General features: G+C 37.4%; 2 protein-coding genes across 2 annotated transcripts in view; one reads left to right on the top strand and one right to left on the bottom strand.

The window, feature by feature from the left end:
• Positions 1-10,011, top strand: part of ANXA10 (annexin A10) — a 43,492-nt gene extending 33,481 nt beyond the window's left edge. Inside the window, exons 7-12 of the mRNA XM_008144707.2 lie at positions 3,275-3,328; positions 3,434-3,527; positions 4,231-4,326; positions 6,716-6,774; positions 7,865-7,987; positions 9,943-10,011. Of these exons, the coding sequence (XP_008142929.2) occupies positions 3,275-3,328; positions 3,434-3,527; positions 4,231-4,326; positions 6,716-6,774; positions 7,865-7,987; positions 9,943-10,011 (495 nt within the window). The remainder of the gene's footprint in view (positions 1-3,274; positions 3,329-3,433; positions 3,528-4,230; positions 4,327-6,715; positions 6,775-7,864; positions 7,988-9,942) is intronic.
• A 2,756-nt stretch (positions 10,012-12,767) lies between these two features.
• LOC103290882 (probable ATP-dependent RNA helicase DDX60) overlaps positions 12,768-27,725 on the bottom strand; it is an 85,747-nt gene continuing 70,789 nt past the window's right edge. The window contains exons 31-38 of the mRNA XM_054716949.1: positions 26,845-26,949; positions 26,554-26,698; positions 23,799-23,920; positions 22,173-22,320; positions 18,321-18,463; positions 15,389-15,540; positions 13,074-13,136; positions 12,768-12,974 (exon numbers count right to left, since the gene is read on the bottom strand). Of these exons, the coding sequence (XP_054572924.1) occupies positions 12,866-12,974; positions 13,074-13,136; positions 15,389-15,540; positions 18,321-18,463; positions 22,173-22,320; positions 23,799-23,920; positions 26,554-26,698; positions 26,845-26,949 (987 nt within the window). The 3' untranslated portion in view covers positions 12,768-12,865. The remainder of the gene's footprint in view (positions 12,975-13,073; positions 13,137-15,388; positions 15,541-18,320; positions 18,464-22,172; positions 22,321-23,798; positions 23,921-26,553; positions 26,699-26,844; positions 26,950-27,725) is intronic.

Below are 27,725 nucleotides of genomic sequence, written 5' to 3'. Positions count from 1 at the left end.
ATTTATCATTTAACCTTTTGTGATTCAGATTAGAGAAATGCACTCTGTAAATTAAGGGATATGAACCCATTCTTCTTGCAATGCCCTCCTACTACAAATATTGTAAATTTCTTCAATTATTAATATTACATTCTCTTCCTCCATCTGCATGGTGACTTTCAAAATCAGAGAAAAGACTGTCCATGGCTTTCACCGTTTTTCACATCATGAAAATTAAGACACACCTCCTTTTGTGAATTAACAGAGATGGAGGGAATCCGAGCACTGGAGCCTAAAGTGTTCATGCAGTGGGAAGTGCTGAAAATCACTGTCATATTTTCTGGGAGAGAAGATCTTTCACTGAATCTATAGAGTATTTTCCCTCAGGGCTATTTCTAATAAAGTGATAACTCAGCCAGAAAACGTTCCTCTTGAAAACTAATGCCAATCATTAAACTGGGTTCATAATACTTCCTGTGTGCTTTTATTAAACTAGATTTACAGGAGATCTAATTATCTGTCAAATAATGAAAAATGAGCCACTCAGAGATTAATTAATCAATATATGCAAATCACACTGGAGATGATAAATGTTTTCACAGAGAAAGAGTGGAAACTAGCCAACTGGATGCTTACTCCTCATCGTGGCTGTCAGGATTCTCCTGTGACAGTTTCTCAGACTTGGACAGTGAGGCCTCAGGGGATGTCATTGCCAAAAGCCTCCAGTGATCATTTGTAGTCAGTGTACCTGCTCCAAGTATACTCAGCCATATTTTAATTCCCTTTATTTCAAATTTCCTTTCACGTTTTTATTTTGCCCCTGATCCAAATTCTGTACTCATTTATTCCATTTATCTGGCATTTACATCTTAGGCTGTTTTTTATGTGACATCAGATTGATTCTGCTTTGGTGGAAAACGCTAAATCACAAACTTATTCACATCCTTTTACTCTATCAGTCTCCTTAAAGTGCTCTCAGCACTGTGGTAATCCTACATAATAAAAGGGTAATATGCAAATTAACCATCACATGATTGGGCCGGCGGGAGGCGCAGGGGGCAGGACTCGAGGTGGCTGGGGTGGCCGATTGGGCCGGTGGAATCCCCGTCCCCCGCGCCTCCCGCCAGCGCGATCGGCCACCAGGCCGCTGAGTGGGGACCAATGGGGCCAGCGGAAGGCGCGGGCAGCGGGACTCGTGGTGGCCAATCCTGCCGGCACAATCGGCCGCTGTGCCGCTGAGCGGGAAGGCGTGGGCGGTGGGACTCTGGGTGGCTGATCGCACCGGCGGGAGGTGCTCCAATCAGCGGATGGCCAGAGCCAAGGCCTGGGTCCCAGGTGCCAGAGGAAAACTGGTGCTGGCAGAAAACTGGTGCAGGGAGCCAGGTGAAGGAAGGTCTATTGCACGAATCTTCGTGCAACAGGCTTCTAGTTTGAAGATAATATAACACCCATATCTTACCAATCAATGCAAGTATGTTCACTTTAAATGTTGTCTTCTATTTCTTGCTCATCTATGTATAAAGCACCGTTTTATAGGTAAGTATACAGATTATAAAAATAAGAATTGCTGTGTGCATTCTTAGTCACCTGATATTGTAATGTGTCTGATAGGCTCGGTAAGTTTTTCCTTATCTGTACTCTGCTAGATGATACACATACACAACTTCTGAGTTATTATTAAACATATTAAATTTCCAAGGGCTACAAATGTACTCACAAGAAAATTTCACTAGGAATAATTTGATCTTTCCCATTTGCCCTCAATTTTTGGTTTGCAAGGGGAAAGAACCAATATTTAATCTAATATGGAAATTTAAAATATAGACTATGTGGAACAGTCAATGTGAGAGTACATGTTCAATAGCATTTTTATGTTTATTGAGTTAAACACTCAACTGTCAGATTTCTGGCCCTCCTTGCTCTTTCTCTTTAAGAAGGCACTTGGTGGAGAGGTGAGTGTGGTTTATGAGATGTCTTGGCAACAGGAGAGCGATAGTGTCCCCAGATCATCAACGTGTGTTCTGCATCCTTGCTCATCTCAGCTATGGAAGGGCAGTTGTGGGCAACTCTGGACATTAGAATATAAGGGATAGAAGTCCAAGATATGAGTGTTTCTCAGTGTTCGCTGTCAAGCCATACAGCTGGTGAATTTATGAGCTTTATGTATTTATTTTTGGCCTCCATTTGGTCAGAGCCAAGTAAACTTTTGTGATGGTTTAGCCTCATCATTGCTTTCTCTGGAGCTGAAGAATCCTCCTAAAGTCTAGCCGTGTCTCTCACACAGTTCCAGTCTACCACATAGCCCCTGGCTCCTGGAACAGTCTGTCCTTGCCATGGTCATAAACAGTTCATCTGTCAAACTTGCTAACCAGGTCCTCAGCTGGCCTGCCAGTTCCTCCATCAGGAGCAGAGAAGAAATTTGGGACCCATTCATGCTACTTAGGTATTAAGATTAGTTCAAGAGAGTTGTATTCAGCACCTCCCTCTGCCCAGTTATGCTGCATATCACTGCAATGTGGCCCTTTCCGGAGTCTGAAAAGATGCTAGGAGCAGAAACCACTTTATCCTCAGTGTTTTCTCAGCACAGAATATATATGGGGAAAAATGAAAGAAAAAGAAAAGAAAAAGCCTTTTCTTCAGATCTCAACCCAACTGAAAGGTTAAATAAACTGATAACTTATCTCTCCCACCTCCTTCTTCCCTCTTGCGCGCATATTACTCAGCGACCAGAGGGTCCTGCATGGGCTCCTCCTATTTTGAAATGCACATTCCTTAGATCAACTTGGCCATGTCTATTCTTTATATAATGAAGGGATGGGGATAAAACAAATCACAAAATATTGGCACTCCATCAAATCTAGATTTCATGGTTATTTAATTGTTGCATATATCTTACTCATATGTCAGAGACTGAATATTAACTCCTTCTTCCTCTGTGCATTTTCACTCTAACAATGTTAACTCTCATCTCTACCACCCACGGCCAGGCACTGGATGCTTTTTTTTTTATGGCAAAGAAAATACTGCACAGAAACTTGGAAAAGTGAAGGACATTTCAACATCTTCGAAATATTACCACTGCCGCAAAGAAAAACAAAATAAAACAAAAATAACCCACATTTTAAGAAAAGATATTTCATAAAGTATTCAAGGAAGATAAGGCTAACTGTAAATAATGATAGAACTTTCTTAGGAATTACCAATGTGTTTGCGATTCAAAGGTTTTGTCCCAATAATTCTATATGAATTATCAATTAAGAACAGTTACAAAGGAAAACCCATGTTTACTTTACAGGGAAGCAGACAGGAAGGTTACACAGACCCTGCCATGGCTGCTCAGGATGCAATAGTAAGTAGAACCAGCTCTCAGAATGACAGGAAAGACCCGTTGATTATTAAACTGGTCTGGCCTGGGGAGGTTCCGGTGCTACTTCCTGCATGTCTGATGTTTCAGGTCCTGTGGGAAGCCTGTCAGCAGAAGACAGCGGAACACAAAACCATGCTACAAGTGATCCTGTGCAACAAGAGTTACCAACAGTTGTGGCTGGGTAATTAGCAATCAGGTTTCTTTTCAGACACTTAACTGATTATATAGTAGAAAGCAAATAGTTAACGGGAAAAAAATCAGAGTCGGGGGAATGTTACATATAAACAGAAGAAAGCCAGTTAGTTACCTCAAGGGTACTGATTTGAAATTGTGTTTATACAGACATGCTTCACCTAAAGACATTACTAAGGAATAAAATTACCCTATAATTTTATTTTTTCCAATAACTGAATATAACCTTTAAATAATGAACCTTTAAAAACCATCTCTATTTATTTATTTTTTTTCCTTTATTGATTAAGGTATTACATATGTGTCCTTATTGCCTCACTCCCCCACTCATAGTGAACATAGTTTAATCAGCCTATTGTGAGACAAGATCATTACTATTGACATCATGAGTTATGTGAAGCTGCTGTATTGACCTAAAAGTTGCATTCAGATTAGTTTGCACTTTGGTTTTCCCCAAATTGCTGTACCTTTGTGTTTCTATTATTTTTGAAATTCTTTTATGTTTTCTTACATATATAAGACATACAGAAATATATAAAAAATTTTAAAAGGTGGTTTACTTCAACCCAACTCCCACCCCTATATTTTATTTGCCTTCCCTGTGTATAGCAATGTAATCAATATTTGTACTTTAAATGTATCATATTTACAAATCTATAATATTTCTATTGAATTATATCAATTTGTTAAAGTGTTCCAGGAATTTCAAAATATTTCTGGACAAGACATAGTGGATGCCATTAATGAATGTTATGATGGATACTTTCAAGAGCTGCTAGTTGCAATAGGTAAGTAATAATTTAGTTAGTGTATAGCAGACCTTTTATTCCACCACAAATGCTGATTGGCTCTGATTATGTTAAAGATGCATGAGTAAGCTATTGGTTGAGTCACTTTCTCCTAAATTTAATTATTTAGAAGGAATGTTAACTTTATAGAGGAAAAGTACATCAGCTACAGATTCAATGCACTAAACTGGCACACTGACCATTTAATGAATGAACACACTTCCCTAAAAGCTGGTTCAACTTCTATACGAGAAACATTGGATTCTCAAATGTTCTCTCTCTCAGGCAATTGGGATCTCACACCTTTAAATTGATTTGTTTCCCATTCCCTTGTTAGAGAGCAGATTAATGCTAGCAATATGGGTTCTTTTTCTGCATGAGGAAAAGGGTGCTTTGTTACCATGTCTAATAAATTTATGCCTTTAGGGGTAAGTCTTATTATAGAAAAAGATTTACCAAGTTGTTCCTTTAGTGGTGGTTTCTTCAGGCCACTGTGAGGGAGTATACTTTCTGCTTCTGCCTAAATGAAAAAAGTATCCCTACATAAAGGAGAAACAGTGGTAACTATCCATAAGAACTACTATTAACTTCCCATGCTTTCCTCTGTGCTGTGCTATGACTTGAGAGCACACATTGCAAAGACTACAAATGAGGGGTCATTTTGATATGTTGTTTTTAGTAGGCAAACATTTAGTACTCAGATATTTGTTGAACGGATGAATATTGTGGTTTTTCCATCCCTAAAGTGACAAAGACATACATGGGCATGGAAGCTGAAAATTAACAGAATTTTAAGAAATTTTAAGCTAGGGTTCCATTAAAAAAAAAAAGTGGTTTCTATGAAATCCCTAAAATAGTATACAAAATATGAATACTTGTGTATTTTCCTGAGAATAAGATGCATATATTTCAGTAAATTTTCAATATAATAATTGCATACTCACATCAAAACTCCTCATTTTGCACACAAGGCCTAAGGAGGTTAAGCGACTACTCCAAAGTCTATCAACTAATTAGCAATCAAGATATAACTAGAACCCATGCCATCTGAATCTCAAGATAGAGCTCTCTTTCCACTAGACTGCAGCCACAAACAAAGTAAAAAGAAAGAACTCTTACCATTTGCAACAGCATGGGTGGACATGGAGAGCATTACGCTAAGCGAAATAAGCCAGTCAGAGAAAGATAAATATCATATGATCTCATTTGTGGAATATAATAAACAACATAAATTGAACAAAAATTGATCCAGAGACAGAGAAACATCGAACAGACAATCAAACTTCAGAGGGAAGGTGGGGGAGTGGAGGGTAAGATATCAACCAAAGGACTTGGATGCATGCATATAGGCATAACCAATGGACATAGACATTAGGGGGGTGAGGTCACGTGCGGGGGGTGGGGAGTGGCTGGGGAGAGGTCAGTGGAGAAAAAGGAGACATATGTAATACTATATGTCATACTATATGGAATATTTTAAACAATGAAGAATTAAATAAATAAATTTTTAAAAATAAAACAAACACACACAAGAAAACACAAAGCAGTGGGCGTGAGACAGGAAACAGTGGACATTTAAAATAACAAAATAATTTAACTGCTTCATTCATATTGATTATTTACTATTCTGATCATTGATTTAGGCACTGCAGATGGGACAATAAAACAACAACAAAAGCAACAAAAGTCCCCGTCCTTAAGGCACTTACATTCTAGCAGCATTCTATTTATTTTGCATAGAAGTTATAGACTTACATGCATTACTCATTCCTTTCTTAATTGATTGACTTATTCAAATAAACAATATTGAATGTCTATAATCGTCAACTGACTTTCATCGGGGACTACTGTTGACTAGACTCTAGGCTGTTCTAATGCCATCATGGTTTGGATGAAATGATTTCTAACACTGGTGTAGACCAGCTATTGTCCATATAGTTTCTCCTTAAGAGATTTTAGATCTATTCATAAATATATACCCTAAAAATAGTGTTCAGGAAGATGAACCACTTGCAAGGGCCTATGTCACATTGAGTTCTACAGTAATAAAAATCTATAACAGTGGTGGTAACCTGGGTCTTTTTGAAGCTCTATTAATTTTCAGATAAAGAGGACACATTTTATGGAGGAAATAAGAGAGTTTCAAGAGACAGATAAATGAAAATCTGAATTAATAATTATAATATTGTTTCTTTAAATTTTTATTGGTTACCACTAATCTCAGTGTTGAAATTGCAATATACTATATAATGACAGATCTTACATAGACTCACAAAGAAACTTTCCAAGACCGTAATGGAAAAAACGTGTGCTCATTGTTTCTCAAATTTTGAAGAAAATATATATTGTCACTTTCAAACTTGCTTTTTTTTCTCTCTGATTTTTGTAGTTCTCTGTGTTCGCGACAAACCAGCCTATTTTGCTTATAGACTACATACTGCAATCCATGTAAGTATGACCCACATATTTAAAAAATTTCTCCAGAAGTCATGTCTACTTCCTCAAATTACTAATTTTACTTCCATTATTTAAATATTGATTTTCATTTTTCAGCTTGTATACAAATATACTCATTTAAAAGAAAATATGTTCAAGTGAAAAATATAGTATATACCAAAATGATACCCATCAAATAAAAATAATCCTCTGCTTTCTATATCAAATTGAGGAAGCTAAGAAACGTGATTCCTTGGGACCTATCTTATTCATGTGCTTTAGCATTTCTTAGCAACTGAACAAACTGGTAAATCCAAATGCTTCGTTCTTTTTTCCTTAATCCTCACCTGAGGACATGTTTATTGATTTTAGGAAGAGAGAGAGGGAGGGAGGAAGGGAGAGAGAGAGAGAGAGAGAGAGAGAGAGAGAGAGAGAGAGAGAGAGAGAGAGGTTGCCTCTGGTATGAGCCAACCCAAAACCCATATGTGCACGGGACGAGTTATGTGTACCCCCAAATGGTTTGAAGGTAAAGAGGGGGATTGTATATTTATCAAGTAATCAAATTTGTTATACATGAGGCTCTTAAATGTAAAATATCGGTCAAAAGCTGTTTTCATGACCCCTAGCCAAAGAAAATCTTTGTATTTTCCTCCAGTGAATGATATATGGGTTAAATATGGAAATTTGGTTAGATCATTCATTTTAGTCACCTCAAATTAGGTAAAGCTTGTTAGTGGGCCTGCACCTAAAACATGCAGACATCAAATATTAGTTTATGCTGACTGGCCACTGGATGTCACCATTCCTCCATTTAAAGAGACAATTTAAAATTTACTTGTAAAACAGTATTCTTTCTGAAGCTAGTACACAAATATTGACTTCTAAAAATTTTTTTCAGTAGGTGAGCTTAAATCAGCAAATATTTCAAGTACCTGACATTTTAATTTTTATAATTGAATCTGACTGGGGCACTCCCTGGATGGTTGAGGGATGCAGGGAGAAGAGCAAATTGCATAGAAAAGAGGAAGGGTCTATGTTAGACAGATGAACTGTAAGGTACTGTTTTCTAATTTTTTTTCCTTCCCTTTTCTGTATCTTCTAGGACTTTGGTTTCCATAATAAAACTTTAATTAGGATTCTCATTGCCAGAAGTGAAATTGACCTGATGACCATAAGGAAACGATACAAAGAGAGATATGGAACATCCTTATTTCATGAGATCAGAGTAAGTCTCCCACACGTGGTTTATTTTGACCCCTAGTTCATTCTTTTTGAAACTTAAAATAAGAGCTTAAGTTAAATAACTTTATGTTAGAATCTAAAAAGTTAAGTAAACTGACAGGGATAATGGACTTCAGTACATCAGGCAGTCTTTACTGCAACAACAGTGCTAGCTGAGGAAATCCCTCCACATCAGTTACAGATCTTACTCTCACATGTTTTAAGCAAACATCATTGATGTAGTCATGCAAAACATTAATTTCCTAATTGTGTAATTGTGTTTTATGAGCTAAATGCTGAAGTATTGACGTATGATCAGCATTGAGAAAAATACATTTTTGCAACAAGACCACACTGTGAAGAGGTTTCTAAGATCAGTTCTGCTGTCCTCTCATATTGTCATAGTAGGCAGGGCAGCCAAAGATGGTAATTTGGAGGAATGTAATGCTGATATGTAAAATTCTATACATTCCTATCCCTTTAGCTTTTGAAGGGGGGAAGAAGTAATGATTCAGAAGTAAACAAGCCAGTTTTATCATTCTGACATATCTAAACTTTACCCTGGATTTTGATAAAAACCTAGCAAAGAATGATCATACTATATAGAACCACCTATGTAATTTGTGGTACCCAATGGAAAATGAAAATGCTTGATCCCTTTTACAAAAATTTATAGAGAATTTTAAGATGGCACCAGTGGAACATTAAACCAAGCACAGGCCCTGAGGATATATTTTGAATTCTATTTCCCACATACTTACCTTGTTCACAATGGTTTCCATTGAAATTTTCAACTGCACGAATGGCTTTTTAATAGAAAGCAAGATCCAGAAGCAACTCAACAACCCAAAGATCAAGAGAGCGCAAAAACAAAAGATCTTATAGGTCCTTGAGTAGCCAAAGTGGTTTTTAGGAGGAAGAGTTTTGGTAGACCAGTTGAGATAAACCTTATTCCTGTGTCTTTGATAAAGCTCTTCTTAACCCACCTTCAAACCCTAAGTTTTTAGTGATGATAAACATTTCTCATTGAGAAATGCGTGTCAAAACTCATTTTCTAACTAAATAAACTAATTGTAATACATTTACTGCAAATAATTACAGCCTCATAAAAATCTACTAATATTCACATATTAATATTCTACTTTACTATGTTGGTTTAATGTAGTAAAATATAATTACATGACATTGTATAAGAGAACATTAATATGATGATTGATTCTTTAACAAAGATAGGTTTTAGAATTCCATTTATTTACTACTATCAGTATTTTGAAAAACTTAAAAATAATAGAAGGCCATAAAAAGAAGATAAAAGTTACCCTAATTGTCCACCATAGATAATAACCATAACAAAATTTATTTTAGATGCTTGCTGTCTTTTTAAAAATATATATAAATATGAATATGTTTTACCACTCAGATGAGTATTTTATGGCATAACTACTCCACATTATTACATATTGCTTTTTAATTTTTCACTATTATATGTAATATTATAGTATAAATCTTCATGCTCACCAATAATTGATAATTATTTTCTTAGGATTGATTTCATGAAGTAGAATTACTTCATTAATTAATGTTAACATTTAGAAGTCTTTTTAAGGAATAGTTCCAATTATTCCCCCTTCCCATATACTATCAAGATTTATAGCAATATTAGAATACTTCTTTCTAAAGTTGAGAAGAAAATTTAATTCTACTTCAAGTTACTCTTCTTATAAATACACATTAGGGTCCAATCAACTTTACATAAACTCCATTCTATCGACCATGGTATTATTTTTCAGCAACTTCCACTGGGAATAATTCTCAGGATACATTAAATCTTTAGATGAAAAAATAAATAATTTTGAAAAGGCTAATAGCCCATGGGTCGTTCATACTGTAGTTTAAAGAAGTTACGCTTCTGTTTAGAAATATTGTGACATTTTATTTCAAATGCATTATTTCTTTCAGAATTTTGCTTCAGGGCACTATGAGAAAGCGCTGCTTGCCATCTGTGCTGGGGATGCTGAAGACTACTAAATCAAGGGAAGGCTTTGGAGCACTGTGCACGCCTCTTTATAGACCTGTCAAATGCAGATTTTGTCGTGAACTTGCATTGTTAGTAGCATTGTAGCAAAACTATACAATCATATACCCTCTTCTTTCTTTAAAATTATTCTAAGCCAAAGAAAACTGTACTCATACATTTATGTGAGACTGGATTTTTACTTATTATCTAAATCAACATTTTATTAAATTGTGTATAATGGAATAATAAAAAATTATTACATTGAATTAGATTTTATTTAAATATGAACCATTGACTTCATACAACAAGAGATTCTGCTTATGGCTGCCCTTAGCATGCTTTGGGAAACCAATGGAAACACAATATGTGACCCTTGGAAGAATTTTCAAAACTCTTGGATAAATGCTATAAATCTAAAGTGAATATATAAAGCCATCTTTAAAAGCAAATAAAGATATTCTGGCCCTGGCCAGGTGCCTCAGTTGGTTGGAGCACTGTCCCATACACCAAAAGTTTGTGGGTTTGATCCCTGGTCAGGGTATGTATGGGAAGCAACCAATTGATGTTTCTCTCTCTCTCTCTCCCTTCTCCCTCTCTAAAATCAATAAACATATCCTCAGATGAGGATCAAAAAATAAAAAGAAAAGAAAAGGAAGGTATTATACAGCACAATGCAGTCAGGTATATGCTTGTCAGGCTTAGATGTGCAAGACACTTTGATGTAAAAATAAGTGTGTGTATGTGTGTGTGTGTGTGTGTGTGTGTGTGTGTGTGTGTTTGATAACCACTCTGGTAAAGGCAATTTATCTCTAGCTATTTTTTTTTTTTAATGTTGGTGCCTAACCAACCATTTGCTCATTGCTTTTTGTTTTTACTTCTTAACATCAGCATCAAAGTCTTTTGAAAATTACATATGCTTTGTGCCATCAGTTTAGCCTGATACCTTATGTGTTTCAACATTCAGTAAATTAGAAACAGCAAGCAACAACAACAAAAAATACTCACTGAGGTCAGATTTGGAGGAGAATCTAGACTAATGCTCAATATAGCCTAGAATAAAGGAAGAGATGAGGCCCCAACAGAGGCTCCCAACATAAGGGGAAACACAAAAACTAAGATCATGGGGAGCAGTGATTCATGAAGTCACCCAAGGAAAATGAGAACATGTATACAATAAATCTAGATGAACTAGTGTAACAGACAGAAGTGCTTTACTCCACATGCAACGTTTTTTTAGTTGTCTATTGCCCATTTCCTATAGATCTGTTTCTACTGGTCTCAGGAGAAATGAAAGATGTACTCAGAACCCGGTGTCTGATGGGAGGAATGACACAAGACATTTAGCACACAATGACTGGGTACAACATAGGACATTTCAGACTTCTGACATTACTCTCAAGATTTACAACGGAATATTACTCAGCCACAGAATGAAATCTTACCTTTTGCTACAGCATGGATGGACCTAGAGGGTAATATGCTAAGTGAAATAAGCCAGTCAGAGAAAGACAAATACCATATGATTTCACTTATAAGTGGAATCTAAAGAACAAAAATAAATGAACAAACAAAATAGAAACAGGCTCATAGATACAGAGAACAGACTGATGGTTGCCAGAGAGGGGAGGTTGTGGGGCTGAGTAAAAAAGGTAAAGGGATTAAGAACAAATTGGTAGTTACAAAATAGTCACAGTCACACAAAACGTAAAGTGCAGCACAGGGAATATATCAGTAATGTTGTAAGAATGATGTGTGGTGTCAGGTGAATACTTGAAATAGCAGGTGGATCACTTTGTAAAGTATATGATTGTCAAACCACTATGCTATAAACCTGAAACTAATTCAAAATAATATCGAATATAAGCTGTTGAAAAATAAAATTAAAAAAAATTCAACGTATTGCTATGGTATATGATATTATATTATTTTAACTTGAGTTTCATTTCTATCTTTTAAAATATCATTACATTTCATGCTGAAAGTAGTCATTGCTCAAGACAGTTGGCATAGCTACTATACAAGCTAAAATTCTTGGGAGAAAAAAAATTGTTAGAATTGCTGTTGAGAATTTAGATATTTAAATAAAAAATTTCCTCAATGGACATCTTTCAATAAGTTGTTCAATAAATTGTGAAATCTACACTTTAGCTAGGTAATACATTTTATTTCATCAGCACAGAATGAAAATCGAATAAAAAACAAATTCAGATTTAAATGATAAGAGACTTTATTTGAAGAAAAAAACAACACAATTACTACAATAAGTGGAGAGGCCTAGTGCAATAGGGAAAGGGGTGGGGCGGGCTAATGAAATAGGAAAAACACTCTGCCTGTGAGATTTTCGGTGGTCTCAAGGTCAGTCAGAAAATAATTTTAATTTCTATGGATAGAAAAACAAGCCTAGAAATAATCATGTATGAAGGAATGGCATGAATGTGTAGTGATCTTGGAATGTCTTTGGTTGACCTTCCCAGTATTAGTTGCTCTGAGATTGGACAGTTGATCAGGGATAGCTGATCTGAGTATGCCTCTAGGTGATTTTCAGGAAGGCCCTAAGGGTAGATTAAGGGTCAGGACCTTCGGGGAGGAGAGAAGCCTAACTAAATTGGTCAAAGCAATCAAGCAGGTTTTTGTCAGCAGGAGAAAACAGTTCAGCTAATCATTTAGGAGGCAAAGAATGGGAGTTGGGAGGGTATGTTGAGGATTGTCATAGGTACACAGGGTGTTACCTGTAAATCTAATCTATGTCAGAGAAGAAAGGGTGGTTTTTTGCAGTAAACCATTTTGTGAGACACAAAAAGGGCAAGAACATTCCTTGGTCATTTCTGTTTTCTAGGAGCACAGTACTTAGGTAAAATGTAATCTTCAGTCTATTGCTTTTTTTCCTAAAATTGAATTGAATGCTTTACTCAGTTGTTTAAATGCTAACACAACATTGTCATCTTCATCATCACATAATTCACTCAGTGAAATCCTGTAGAAGATTAAGTGTTTAAATTATTATCATTATTATTTTTACTTAATGGTACTTAGCTGGTTATATGATCTTTAAATGCAAAAATGTTTACTATACCTGATGGTCTGAACAGTAAGTGCAAAATCCCTGATAAGAGTAAAAGCATCTCCCATATTTAACCTACGGGGAGAGAAAAGACAAAGTAACATTTAAAGAATACATTAGTTTTTGGTGTGTTATCAATCTACAGTAAAGGAAATAATAAATGACTACCTAATTCTGATCTTTCCACAAAAAATAGAAACAGATATGGAAAGACTGCAGAGAAGTGTTTGTGTCCTTTGCACCCAGTATTTCACTATGCTCATTTCACTCCTAAATTGACTAAACCAGTAGAGGCTAATCGTTTCTATAATAAAAATTATGACTTGTAGTTTTTATATAACAGCATATTATTATTACCGAATTTAAGTATTTCACACATGTTCAAAACAGTGCCAGATATAAGAGATGTCACTGAAAATGCAGCATAGGCAGCTCCAAGGACCCATCTTTTCACAGAAACATCAATATATATATATACTACATATAGATAGATAGATAGATAGATAGAGAGATGATAGATAGATAGATAGATAGATAGATAGATAGATAGATAGATAGATATCAGGGGTCCTCAAACTTTTTAAACAGGGGGCCAGTTCACTGTCCCTCAGACCGTTGGAGGGCCGGACTATAGTTTAAAAAAAAAAACTATGAACAAATTCCTATGCACACTGCTAAGTAGGCTGCTAAGCAGGACAGGCAGCGGCGGCAAAAACACCCGGCGGGCCGGATAAATGTCCTCAGCGGGCAGCATGTGGCCTGCGGGCCGTAGTTTGAGGACCCCTGATATATATATATATACATACACACATATACATATATATATAATATGTATATATGTATATATGTATACTACACATATATAATACACATATATGTATAAATGTATTATATATATGTATAGATGTGAACTGTCAGAATCAACCTTATTAGAACTCTAGAAAATAGTCAAAGGTTTAACTCAAATAATGAAAAAGGTTAGACTAGGTAGGGGAAAGCTTTGTGACATCTTTGTTTGCCCTCTCCTCGCCATCCTTCCAGCACAGGGCAGTCTGTGTTCCCCGTGTGGCCCTGACCCCTGATTGCAGGGGGAGCAGAGCTGACCTTATTCACAAGGGCTGTGTTCATCTGTCTGTTCTAACCTGTCTAGGAACTGTGTAAAGGACTGAGGTGAGGCCCTCGTCTTTGTTTTGCCTAGCTTGAAACTCAGGAAGGACAAATGGAAAGTCAGAGGAACCACTGCAGCTGCCTAGGGCGAAAGATTACAGTTGGGTCAACACGATTGAGTAAAGAAAGCCTGTGAGAAAAAGCTGGGAAAGCGTAACCAGTATATTAAACATTTAGAAAACCATTCTCATACCTAGGGCAGAACGCATGCTCAGGAAAGACCTGAGAAAACCCTCTGTCTGGTCTCTAAGATTAGTGCAAGCAGGAAGTGAAGGGGGAGGCAGAATTGTCAATAAACTAAGTGTTGATAGGTAACATAGAGCCAAACTGAAAAAATTGGGAGAAATCTTTTCTTCATTTTTCCCCTCCTTCTCCTCTTCTTCCTTCCTCTTCTTCCCCCACTTCTTGTGTTCAAAAACATGTTCGTCAAAACACTAGCTGAATACAAACTAAAGAAAGATTACAGAGATCATACACAATGAAGAATACAGACTTAAAAAAAATTTATTTAGAAAAGCCACCATGCAAAACAATAGCTATTGTGAACAGCTAGAAACAAAAACAACAAAACCTGAAAATAGAGAAAATTTCAGAAATATGTTTTAAAATTCAAAATGTACAGTTCTCAAAAACAATTTTGAAGCATGAGAAGAAACAATAAAATGTGCCCATTGACTGATAAAATTATCAGAAACTATCCCGTAGAAACAAAAAAGTGTAAGACATAAGAAACAAATACAAAAATGGAAAAGTAAGTTCTTCCTCATCAGTAATTATTTTAAATGTAAATGAATGAAGTATTCGATGAAAAGATAAAGACTGGTCGAACAGATAAAAAAATAAACATCATCCAACTATATACCCTTGGTTTAAGGAAAATGTTTAGCAGCTAGATAGAGGTGGTTGATGTACAACATTACAAATGAAACAAATGTTGCCAAATAGTTCACTTTCATACGGTTATTTTTATGTTACGTGAACTTCCCCTCAATAATAAGTAGCATTTTAAAATAGTTCCAAGTAAAATGCATCTTCATGACTCTTCCTAAGTCATTGCATCTTAAAGTTATCCTCATAAGTTACAATGCCACAGCACAACAAACATTAATTACACAAACACACATATATCTATAAAGATGTTAAAATAGAAAAAGTCATACCAATTATCCAAAGTGAGTGCTGACAGGGAACGGTTTTTATAGAAGTTCAATACATAACCATTCAATGGACACTTCCTTCCAGTCGTATCATATTTATTCAAGCAAAGGAAAGGGATGTTTTGAACATTCACATCAATTGTTCGTAACATAGCCTGAGGAATGCAGAGATTTTGGACTGTTAGCATTTTCTTTTGAGATATGCTTCAATCTATTATAAAACTTGACTAGAGGACCAGTGCACAAAATTCATGCATGGGGAGGGGGGTCCCCTCAGCCCAGCCTGCACTCTCTCCAATCCGGGACCCCTCGGGGAATGTCCAACTGCCGGTTTAGGCCTGGGGATCGGTCCTAAACTGGCAGTCGGACATCCCTCTCACAATCCGGGACCACTGGCTTCTAACTGCTCACCTGTCTACCTGCATGATTGCCCCTAACTGCCCCCCCCCTGCTGGCCCGGTCACCCCCAACTACACACCCCCCCACTGACTTGGTCACTCCTAACTGCCCCTCCACTGGCCTGGTTGCCCCTCATTGCCCCCCCTTCTGGCCTGGTTGCCTCCAACTGCCCCCTTGCTGGCCTGGTCACCCCACACAGCCTGCAATTCAGTTGTTTGGTCGCCCCTCACTGCCCCCCAACCGGCCTGGTCGCCCCTGCAGCCCACTGTTCAGTCGTTTGGTCAGCCCTCACTAACTCCCCTGCTGGTCTGGTCACTCCACACAGCCTATTTAGTCGTCCGTTTAGTTGTTTTGGTTGAGACAGTCACTTAGATATATATATTATTGTGGTTCATAACATCTAGCTAACTGAAACAACCCAATATATTTTAATAAAATATTGTCAAATGCCCATTGTTTTAAAGTTCTCCAAACTTTAATATAAGTGACCAAATAAAGTTAGTAAAACATCAATATTCAAAATATTAAAACTATTTTTTAAATCACAAAAAGTATATATCTAACTTATTCAGAATTTGAAGATACATAGTCACTTTTACCATCTCAGAAATATATTACAACTATTTTTTAAATATTTTTTCCTGAAAAGGTATTTGTGAGCTTACAAACTTATATTGGTATCAGCTACATGCAACAATAATAGTGCTTGCTCTTCCCCCCCCCCCCACATACATCTATTTTGTCTTGCAGGATATAAGTATCTGGTTTTGTCCAAGGATATACTCACATATCCTTGGAATTTATTTCCCACCAACATGCTATAGATAAGCTGTCAGAGGTGAAGGTAGGACTGGCAGTCTCATTACTCCCAATCTGATGGGGCAGTAAACAAAGCAGCTCTTGTGTCAATTTTAAAAATTAAAGTGCTTGATATGGCCTGACCAGCATGGCTCAGTGGTTGAGCATCGACTTGTGAACCAGGAGGTCATGGTTCGATTCCTGGTCTGGGCATATGCCCAGGTTGCAGACTACATCCCCAATGTGAGGCATGCAGGAGGCAGCCAATCAATAATTCTCTCTCATCATTTATGTTTCTCTCTCTCTCTCTAAAATCAATATATATATATATATATATATATATATATATATATATATATATATATACAATATATATATACACAATACTTACATATTAAGCACTTAAATATATATATATATATACATATATATATATATTTAAGTGCTTAATATGTAAGTATTGAGTTTCTACTCTTCACTGAGCACTATTTTTAGGTGCAGGGATCACAAAAGTGAAGCAAACACAATCTGCCTCAAATAGTTTATAGCAGAGCACTAATGTTTTGGGGTTTTTTTATTCTATTTTTTAACGTGTTTTTGTTTTGTTTTCAATTACAGTGTATGTTCAGTATTATTTTGTATTAGTTTCAGGTGTACTGCATAGTGGTTAGACATTTATATACTTCACAAAATGTTCCCCCGATATTTCTAGGACCCACCTGGCACTGTTCATAGTTATTATTGACTACATTCCCTATGTTGTACTTTATACTCCATGACTATTTTGTAACTGCCAATCTGTACTTCTCCATCCCTTCACCTTTTACACCCAGTCCTCCAATTCACCTCCCCTCTGGCAACCATCAGTCTGTTCTCTCTCAAGTCTGTTTCATGTTAATGTGTATTTTGAACTTAATTGTTCTAAGATAGCTCCCAATATTCCTTATTTCTACCAGATGAAACTGATGTTGCACCTGGAGTGGTAAGTGCTTATGCTATAGTGATTCACACAAGTAAGATAACATCATTCATACATGATTATCTTATCTAATAATAGACAAATATGCAAATTGACTGCACCTTCGCTATGCCCAAGCCACGCCCACCAGCCAAGCCACGCCCACCAACCAATCAGGATGAATATGCAAATTACTCCCAACAAAGATGGCGGCTAATTTGCATATCAAGACAGCTTAGAAAGAAGCCAAGAGCTGCAGAAGGGAGCAAAGCTGCGGAGAAGCAAGCAAGCTGGGGGGGAGGAGAAGGGAAGAGCGGAGGTGGGGCCGGGGGGGGGTGGGGAGGCGGGGCGGGGGGAGAAGGGAGGAGCAGAGGCGGGGCCGGGGGAGAAGGAAGGAGGGCTGGCGGAGAAGGGAGAAAAGCAGGCAGGCTGGTGGAGAATGCGGGGCAGGGGACAAGGGAGGAGAGCAGGTAGGGCAGGGTAGAGTGCAGCAGGAAACCCTATTGCAGGATTTTTCCTGCAACGGGAACGCTAGTTAACTGATAAAATAACATTATTTTTGTTATCTAAATAATTTTTTCTATTTTAAAACTACTTATGTATACAATAAAAGAGAGAGAGAGAGAGAAATTTCCCCCTACTTCAGTGAAAACTACCATTTAAAATATGAATAAGATGGTGGTGTTTTACTGAACTCTTAGCTATTATTATAATCAATAAAATTATTTCTCTTAAATGATAAACAGGATACAAGGAAGTTACACAGCAAAATTTACATACATCATTTATCACATCAACATCAAATAAATCTTGATCAGTCATGTGGGACAGGCAAGCAAATGGGGAGACAGCAGTTCTGCTTTCGGTCCCAGGCATCAAATGAGAAACCAGTTCAGAGTCTTCACATTCTTTACCTGAGAAGTCTAATAAGAAATCAAATGGAAAACCAAATAAGAAAATAATTAAACTAAATGATTTAAAACAAAACATACTTGTTTGAACCATTAGTACTGGGCAAATTACTCGTTTAAAAACAAAAACAAACACAAAAGTATTTGAAGGAAAATGTAAGTGTTGTATTGCCAGATGATCACTGAGAAGACCTTCATGAGCTAAAAATCATTCTGGCATTTGCTAGTGGTTCTCTTTTTTGTCGTTATCAATTGGTCCAATTGGGTAACTCCTTGTCTATCCACTCAGAAGTTAGAAAGACACTACTGGCAAAGTAGAAAGCATGCTTCATTGGACACTAGTGGATCCGCGGACCCCAGGTCAAAAACCAGGGGCATCCACCTGTACTTTAGAATGAATTTCATTATGAGTTCATTCTTCTCAAGATCCTATGGACCTACAAAAATTGCGAAATTATTCATAATAGGATTAAAAATTGACATTATGCCCACTATCTCACACTAACACTATTATTACTCATATTCCAGCAGAAGGGAGGAAATCCCTACTTCATTCACCAGGAGGCGAAAATAACAGAGGAACATTTCTAGGTCTCGTGGAGCTCAATCATGTCACCCCAGGCCTGAGTGGTGAGTTTGGGAAAGGAGCTATTGTCATGTCCATCTTAAATTGTCTTCTATCTATCTATCTATCTATCTATCTATCTCTATCTACCTACCTACCTACCTATCATCTGTCATCTTCCCTTCTATCTTCCTCTACTTCTTCCTTCTCTGACTTCTTTCTATGACAATAACACTCTTGTTTCTGTGTCTCATTGTTTCTCTTTGAATAATTCACTGCCTTTCTTCAGTTGTTTTCTCTGCCTCCCTTTGTCTGTCATGTTTGTTCTTTTGTACTTTTCTCTATTGTTGTCTATTTTCTGTCTCACTCTCTTAGTCTTTCTTTTATCTTTCTGTCCATGTGTTTGTCTCTTCCTATTTCTCTCTCTCTCTCTCTCTCTCTCTGTCTCTCTCTCTCTCTCTCTCTCTCTCTCTCTCTCCTTCCTTGTGTGCCACTCTATGGATCTGTTCCTCTATGTATCTCTAGGCCTTTCTCACACACACTTCTCTATGTCTTTCTCTGTCAGTCTTTCTATTTGTCATTCAATATCTGCTTAAGATCCACCTGATTACTCAGAAGATACATACCATGTTTTCTAATTCAACTTTATCCACATTACTCCCTTGTAAATTGTTCAGTTGATGCCAATTTAGGTGACAAATAAAAATGTCTAATGTTTGACTTTTAAGCATGCAAAATTAAATGTATGACTAGGATTTATTATAAGTAACTTTTTAATTTTTAACAGTTATAATTATCTGCATTATTTGTTCAAATTAGAGGTGGTAATTGCACAACATTTTACTGAACCAAATGCTACTTCAGTACTATGCAGCACTTGGAAATTATATAATTGTATATTGTGTATATAAATTTCACCTCAATTTTTAAAAAACTTTGGAAAAATTATACCTATTATTTGTCAGTATTATTTATTCACATGCCATTTCTTATAAATTATATTTGTTTCATAATGCTGAGGTAGCAAATTACCACAAACTTTATGGTTTAACACAATCCAAATGTATTATCTTATGATTCTGGAAATCAGAAGTCTAAAACAGGTCTTACTAAGCTAAAACCAAGGTGTAATTAGAGCTGGTTTGTTCCCTAGAGGCTCCAGTGGAGAATCTATTTCCTTGCCCTTTTTAGCTTCTAGAGGCTGTTGTACAGTGATTGGCTTGTGGCCCCTTCCATCTTCAAAGCCAGTGGTGATTGGTCAAATTTTCCTCATGTCACCTCTTTCTAACTCTGATTCTTCTGCTTCTCTCTTTTACTGAAAAGGGCTCTTATGATTACTTTGGTCCACACATACTAGTATAATCCAGGATAATCTCCCCACCTCCAGGTCAGTTGATTAAAAAATGTAATTCAATCTGCAATCTTAGTTTCCCCTTTGCTACATAACATATTCTCAAGTTCCCAGGATTAGGACCTAGATATCTTAGAGGAGAGGCCATTTTTCTGCCTGCCACAGTAATCATCGCAGAGAAAAACGGAGAAGAAAAATCATTGCATTTACACCTCCAAGTTCCAAATGTAGGTCACTGCTTGGGAATGATGCTGTTGTAATAGCCTGGTCATTATTTAACAGCAAAGGAGGGAAGGAAAGAGTAGATAACATAGGTATGCCATTTATACAGCTTTACCAAAAAGCTGCTTTAATACTTTCCAAATCTATTCTCACTGACTGATGAGGAAAGGGACTGGACAAATTGTAGACATATTCCCAGTAAGGTCTGAGTGATGTGGAAAGGTGCTTTTCTGTCAGTCAGACCTAGAAACAAGTCAGTGGTCAGGATGAGTGTGGCCACTGCAAGCATGAGAAACCTCAATATTTAAACTTCTAAACAAAGAACACACTCTTCGGTCTCTTTGTTATTACTCTCTCTCACTCAAGCACAGGGCTCCTGGGACCCCTGTTGTGGGGCGGGGAGAGACTGTGCTCTTCTGCACCCATGTGGCTCACAGCCATGTGGGACTCCCACAATGGACTAATGGACTTTAATAAGCTTGGATGCTGAACTACACCTGGCTGCAACATGGAACAGAAACTCTGGCCTTGCTTTCGGCTCTACCGGGTACCCAGCTGCACCTCTTGCAGAACTTGCTTAAGGGAAATGGGATTTTGAAAACTGAGAAATGTAACTTCACACAAATAAAGTCCCTTTTCCCACATCTCATTCTCCCGTGGGGGCTTCCGAAAATTCTTATTTCAGTGGTGCTTCAAGAACTTCGCTCCCAGGAGCGACAGAGGAGTTTGATTCTCTGGTAACAGGAACACTTATATTCTTTTCCATGAAGTTGACTCATTACCAACTAATTTTTCATCCCATGGTTGAATTAACTGACTATTTTCTCTTTGCCCTTCATAAGCCTCTACATTAAAATATAATATGCTATCTGGAAATATGAATAAACAAAATTAGTCCTTACTGCTCCTTTTTATTTTTCTCCTGGATTCTTCTGGAAAACAGAGTTCTGCCACCTTCCCATTTTCTTCTTAGCTCTCAATCTTCTATCTTTCCATTTGGGGGTCCTGTGTATTCTCTACTTCCAATCCCTTTACTTTATCTGGAATACATTACTGAATTTTTCTTATATTTTTATTTTCTTTTTTCATTTATTCTGTCCTTTACTCAAAGACATGGGAAAAGCCTTAGTTTCTTTAATGTCCCACCTAGTATTCAAGGAAGTAGAGCATACTGATGACCACTAACAAATATGCCAATATTCCTTTTCTTATATTCCCAAAATTAATTCAGATTTGAAATTGTAACTAGTTAAGAGCATCAATATCTATTAAAAAATAGCATCAATTGGAAAGGAGATGTTTTAGAATAAGTTTTAGACCAGCTTATAATGACTTCAGGAAATATAGAAATATTTTAAGTATTTAGGGTTAAATCAAATCTATAGCGGCTTAGCTAATTCCAAATTATATGATTACAGTATACAATTTCCACAGCATAAATCTGAAGGATTATGCTAGTTTCCTGTGCATTCTTTTTGCAATAGTTTTGTCCTTATTTTGTAAACTGAGTTTTATCTCAGCATATTTACATTTATTTTCTTTTATGGACTTCACATTCTTTTTATGTACACTCACAATCTTACCAATTTCTGAGAGAGGTAGTTGGGATTCTTTTGTCATGTCAGCCAACTTGGAAATTGTTAGGAGGAAGGAACCGAAATTCTCTTGAATTCTGGTGTTGTGTTCCTCTACCACTGCAGCAAATTCCTTGGGAAGATCATCTAGAATTACCTAGGAACAATGATTTGATTACTATTGTTTTGTGTTGTTGTTTTTTAAAGCAGAAGATTACCAATGCCTGTGAGACACAGGGTCATAATATATTTAAAAGTCTGGATGAAAATATAGTTTAAATTCTATTGTTTATAAAAGTATAAATAAAAAAGTAAAATCACTTGTGATCCTACTGTTACAGTAGGTAGTGAGTTCAGTATTAAAGGAGAAGGGAGCTAAACTGGCTAAGCCTGATCCACTAGGCAGCTACAGCTTCACAGACACCCGGGGGACAGGCACATCCTTGGCCTAAGTCCCAAGCAGGCAGAAAGGCCATCTTCCCCAGGGAACAACTGGATTACACAGGGGGAGGGATAAACACCATGTGCCCTGGCTCATCCAAGACCAGGTGACTTCTCCCTGTAAAAGTCCAGCCTCTGGGTCCACGGGCCCGTACTTGTTTCTAGGGGGGAAAGCACAGTAGAAGCCAGATGAGGAAGCAGAACTCTGAAGCATGTGCAGTAGGAGCCACAGTGGTGATCGTGAAGGGGAGGAGTCTAGCCTGGAAAAATCAGGGAAAAGAATCAGAGAGAATAAGGGCACAAAAGACCAGGAGATTCAGGAAATGGGGAGGGCCCAGCATAGCCCCCAGAAGATATAAGAAAGTGACTGGATATTTTAAAAGGAAGCCTACTTTTGCCCAAGCCCAAGGCAAAGGCCCGTCTTGGTAGCACCCACACACTCTCTCCCTTTAGCCAAATGGAAGCACCAAATGTGAGCCAGACAAGAACAGAGACTTTGCTGGATTGCTGGACCACTGGAGCCTTGGATGAGGATTAATTTCATGCAGTTCTGCATCCTGGCCCTCCTCCTGGGCTTGGTGGGGACAAGTGTGGGCCTGGGGACCAATAGGCTGGACTACGACTTCTACAGCGAGAAGGAGCGGAGCCACCTGGCCATGGACGAGACATCGGGCATGGGGTACCTGGTCCTTTGTTTTCCCTCCAATAAATCTTCCACTAAACCTAAACTCCTCCTATGCGTGTGCCTGCCGTACTTCATGTTCACTATGCTCACCTTTCCCATAATTATATCGTATTTCTAATTTCTTGTCATTTGGCAAAGAGTAGAATTCCCAGGACAGTGATTTCCAATGGCTGTTAAACTGAGCATTCATGTCTTCTTGTTTCAAATTAAATGTTACTGCGGCCATTATTTCACCATTAAATGTAATTATTGAGATTATCTTCAGTGTAATAAAATGTTCTATGTTATTCACTTGCTAAAAATCTCTAACAGGAATAAAGTTTTCCATTTTTACACAAGATCTAAATCTTTTCCTCCTCTGAGAAGTCACTTTATACCAAGAACTGACTGAGACATGGTTAAGTCAACAACAGCAAAATTTTATTACAGGAAAATATGATTGCATTGCATGTTATAATGCAAAAATGTTACATAGAATTGCAAGGTTATGGTTATATATTTTTTCTTACCACTGAATGAGAAAATGTCTTTTTAAAGTTTTTCACACAGGGAGGAAGATAATGTCTTCCAAAAAGATTTGCTAACACCACCACTAATGTTTCCATCACTTCTTCAGAAAAGCTCTTTTGGCCTGTTTAAAATAAGGGGTTTAATTTTTCAAAACTTTAGAGAAAAAAATTAATCATTTTAGAAATATACTGAGTCAGTTCTTAATACCTAAACTTAAAATTTCAAGGGAAGACACCTTTGAAAAAGTCACTTTCCAGATGTTTGGTGAATTTTTAAATAAATTATAATGTTACTTTATAATAATGCAGATTAATTGACCTCCTACTAACAGATTCTTGGTATCATTAAATCCATTCTTAGCTGAAGTAAAAAACAAACAAACAAACGAACACAGCCATTTGGCCTTTAGTTCTGGAATTGCCCTGGACTCCATCATGGGCTTCAAACCCTCCCTTTGCTACTTTGTTCTACTCAGTTTTCCACCTCTCTTCAAAACCTACTAAGGAATGAAGGCCTTATGCTGCTTTTCAAATTCCTTATCTGCCATTCCAGGCCAGATGTTAACCACACCCACTCTGCCTTTGGCACAACTACAGTCCAAAAAAAAGCTGGCAACTACACCTATTGACATGCTCCTGATATTTCTCTCCCTGGAATATTTGTTTCCTACGTTTCCATATGAGAAAATTCCTGCAATATTTTAGCAACTAAATTTCAAGGGAAAACCTATGTCTGATTTCCAATTTTCAATCAGGCACCATATCTAACAGAGTGCCATGCCCACACTGATAGCCCCTCATGTGCGAACGTGGAAACAAACCGCAACCGACTCAACTACTTGAGAAATGCAGAACATGAAGAGTGAGCTCCCAGACTTCAAGCAAGCAAGCAAGCAAACCAACAAAAGCACCTTAAATTGATGTGTTTATACTGATAACATTATAGCAATTTCTTTCAGTTGTTTTTGATTCCTTTAATTTTTTGATACATTACTCACAGTATGTATAAAATAAGTAAAATTTAATGATTATTATTTTCTATGATCCTTTCATGAAGAACTATTTATACTAATAATAGAGGAATATACAAATTGTCTGGGATGCCGTCACGTAAGGACCAATCAGGACGGAGGCGGGGCCATGGCAGAGAGCTCTCAGCACACCTGTGCTGGGGGTCCAAAGGGCATGGAGAGGAAGGGAAAGCAGATAGGCAGTTAAGAGGATCAGTCCAGGAGGGGAGAGAAAACAGGCAGTTACAGGGATCAGGACAGGAGGGGAGAGCAGATAGGCAGTTAGGGAAATCAGGCAAGGAGGGGAGAGCAGATAGGCAGTTAGGGTGATCAGACTAGGAGGGGAGTGCAGATAGGCATTTAGGGGGATCAGGCCAGCAGGGGGGAGCAGTTAGGCAGTTAGGGTGATCAGGCCAGGAGGGGGGAGCAGTTAGGGGGGTCAGGCCAGCAGGGATGAGCAGTTAGGCAGATAGGGGGATCAGGTTGGCAGGGGATAGCAGTGAGGGGGATCCGGCAGGCAGGCAGGTGAGTAGTTAGGAGCCAGTGGTTCCAGATTGTGAGAGGAATCCCAGATTGGAGAGGGTGCAGGCTGGGCTAAGGGACCCCCCCACACACACACCCCGTGCAAGATTTTGAACCAGGGCTCTAGTAGATTAATAATGGATTAAAGGTTTTATGGTTTGATATATTAGTAGTTCTAAAGTATATTATACAGTAGGTCCTCGGGTTACATCTGAGATCCGTTCCTACCTCGATACGTAACAGAATTTTCGCCATAAGTCGGAACCCACCATATAAGCACCTACGTCACTCACATGGAGTACATACACAGCAACTGAAACAGTAAAAAAAAATTAAAGGAAAGATAATAATTCCTAACCTTTACTTGTGGTAAATAAATAATAAAAAACATAAAGCACATATGTACATACGTCGAAATAACGGAACTTTTTTTTATAAATACTGTAAATGGGAGATGGCGATGTAACCACGAAACGATGAAGGTCAAGTCTGATGTAACCCGAGGACTGCCTGTATAATATTTTAATTATTTTTAATGTCATTTTAACGAAAGTTAGTAATTTACTGAAAATAAAATCAACAATAGGATATTAATTATATATTTGAGTTCATTTGAATTTAGAGCAGATCACTTTATTTCTCTTTATAGCAAATTAAATTTCATTATGTCAAAGTTATGGAAAAGGGAAAAAATAATTTACGATTTAAAAAAGGAAATAATTACAGAGGACAATATTGTGATGCCAATATATTGCTATAGTTACATGTGATTTTGAACTGTTAGCTATATATTTTACTAGGATATAGCTAATGATTAGTACCTAAATGTGAGGATATCACAAAGAGGCCTGTTTATCATGTCAATGGCCAGGTATAAGAAGGATAAATTAGTGATTTTACATATATTATTACAATTCTTAAATAATAATATTCATTATTCTAAGGTTTTATTTTTTTAATTTGGAACACAGTAAATAGTCATTAGAATATTTACAGTATTTTACAAATATACCATTCATATATTAATATTTTTATAAACATATATAGTGTTATAAAATAAGAAATATGTTCAAAGTACATTAAGAGAAAACACAGAAAGTCACACCTTCAAAAGTGTATGCATTCTGAGGAATATATGGTTATATGCAACTACACATGTGCTCTGTGTGTGTGTTTGTGCACACATTTAATGAGTAAATGTTTGGAAAAGAATAATTGCTTACCTTTTATCTTGGTTGGAATACATAGCTTGTGAAATAAGCCTTTCTTCAGCAAGCTTACTAAAACAAAGTTTGCAGGTTCATGGTAGTGCAAATGTGACACGAGACCAGAATATCCAATGGGAATACATTCTTGATTCAGATATTCCTAGAAATTAATTTTTTCATGTTAACCTGGTCTGTAGATCTCAGCAATACCAATCACAGAAGTTGTTAATAAAGTACCTTTTAGTACAGTAGATTTAAACATATGTACTAACACCTTAATTTAGTGGAAATAGGTTTAAATCTTACCTCTCTGACCAAGAATTGCAAAGAATATATAAAGTAAAACTTTAACATGGAATTGATCTTTGGTTGCTTGAAGGACATCAATGAATATTGGAGAACTGACAATGCCTATATATACATATCAAAACATCAAGTTAGATATTAAGCACATTTTATAGTGAGTCTTCCAAATGTAATATACAAAAGACAACTAGACATTCCTACTATAGAACAGGGTGCTATATATACTTATGTACAACTTATAAAAAATTATATATATTTCATATTTTTTAAAATATATTTTTATTGATTTCAGAGAGGAAGGGAGAGGGAGAGAGATAAAAACATCAATCATTGATCGGCTGTCTCCTGCACATCCCCTACTGGGGATCGAGCCTGCAACCCAGGCATGTGCCCTTGACCAGAATTGAACCTGGGACCCTTCAATCTCCAGGCCAACACTCTACCCACTGAGCAAAACCAGCTAAGGGATGTTTTTAAATATTTTTAACTAGTGGCCCAGTGCATGAAATTCATGCACAGGGGCAGGGGTGTTCCTCAGCCCAGCCTGCACCCTCTCCAATCTGGGACCCCTTGAAGGATGTCCTACTACTGGTTTACAGGGATCGGGCCTAAACCGACAGTTGGACATCCCTCTCACAATCTGGGACTGCTGGCTCCAGCCGCTCACCTGCCTGCCTGCCTGCCTGCCTGCCTGATTGCCCCTAACCACTCTGCCTGCTGGCCTGCTTGCCCCCAACTGCCCCCCACTGCTGGCCTGCTTGCCCCCAACTGCTCCCCTGCTAGCCTGCTCACTCCAAACTGCCCCCACGTTGTCCTGATCACCTCCAACTGACCCCCACTGACCACCTGCTCACCCCCAACTGGCCCCCCTGCTGGTCTGC

The sequence above is a fragment of the Eptesicus fuscus genome, chromosome 6 (assembly GCF_027574615.1).
Source record: "Eptesicus fuscus isolate TK198812 chromosome 6, DD_ASM_mEF_20220401, whole genome shotgun sequence".
Taxonomy (NCBI): domain Eukaryota; kingdom Metazoa; phylum Chordata; class Mammalia; order Chiroptera; family Vespertilionidae; genus Eptesicus; species Eptesicus fuscus.
This window is presented reverse-complemented; position numbering and strand designations above follow the sequence as displayed.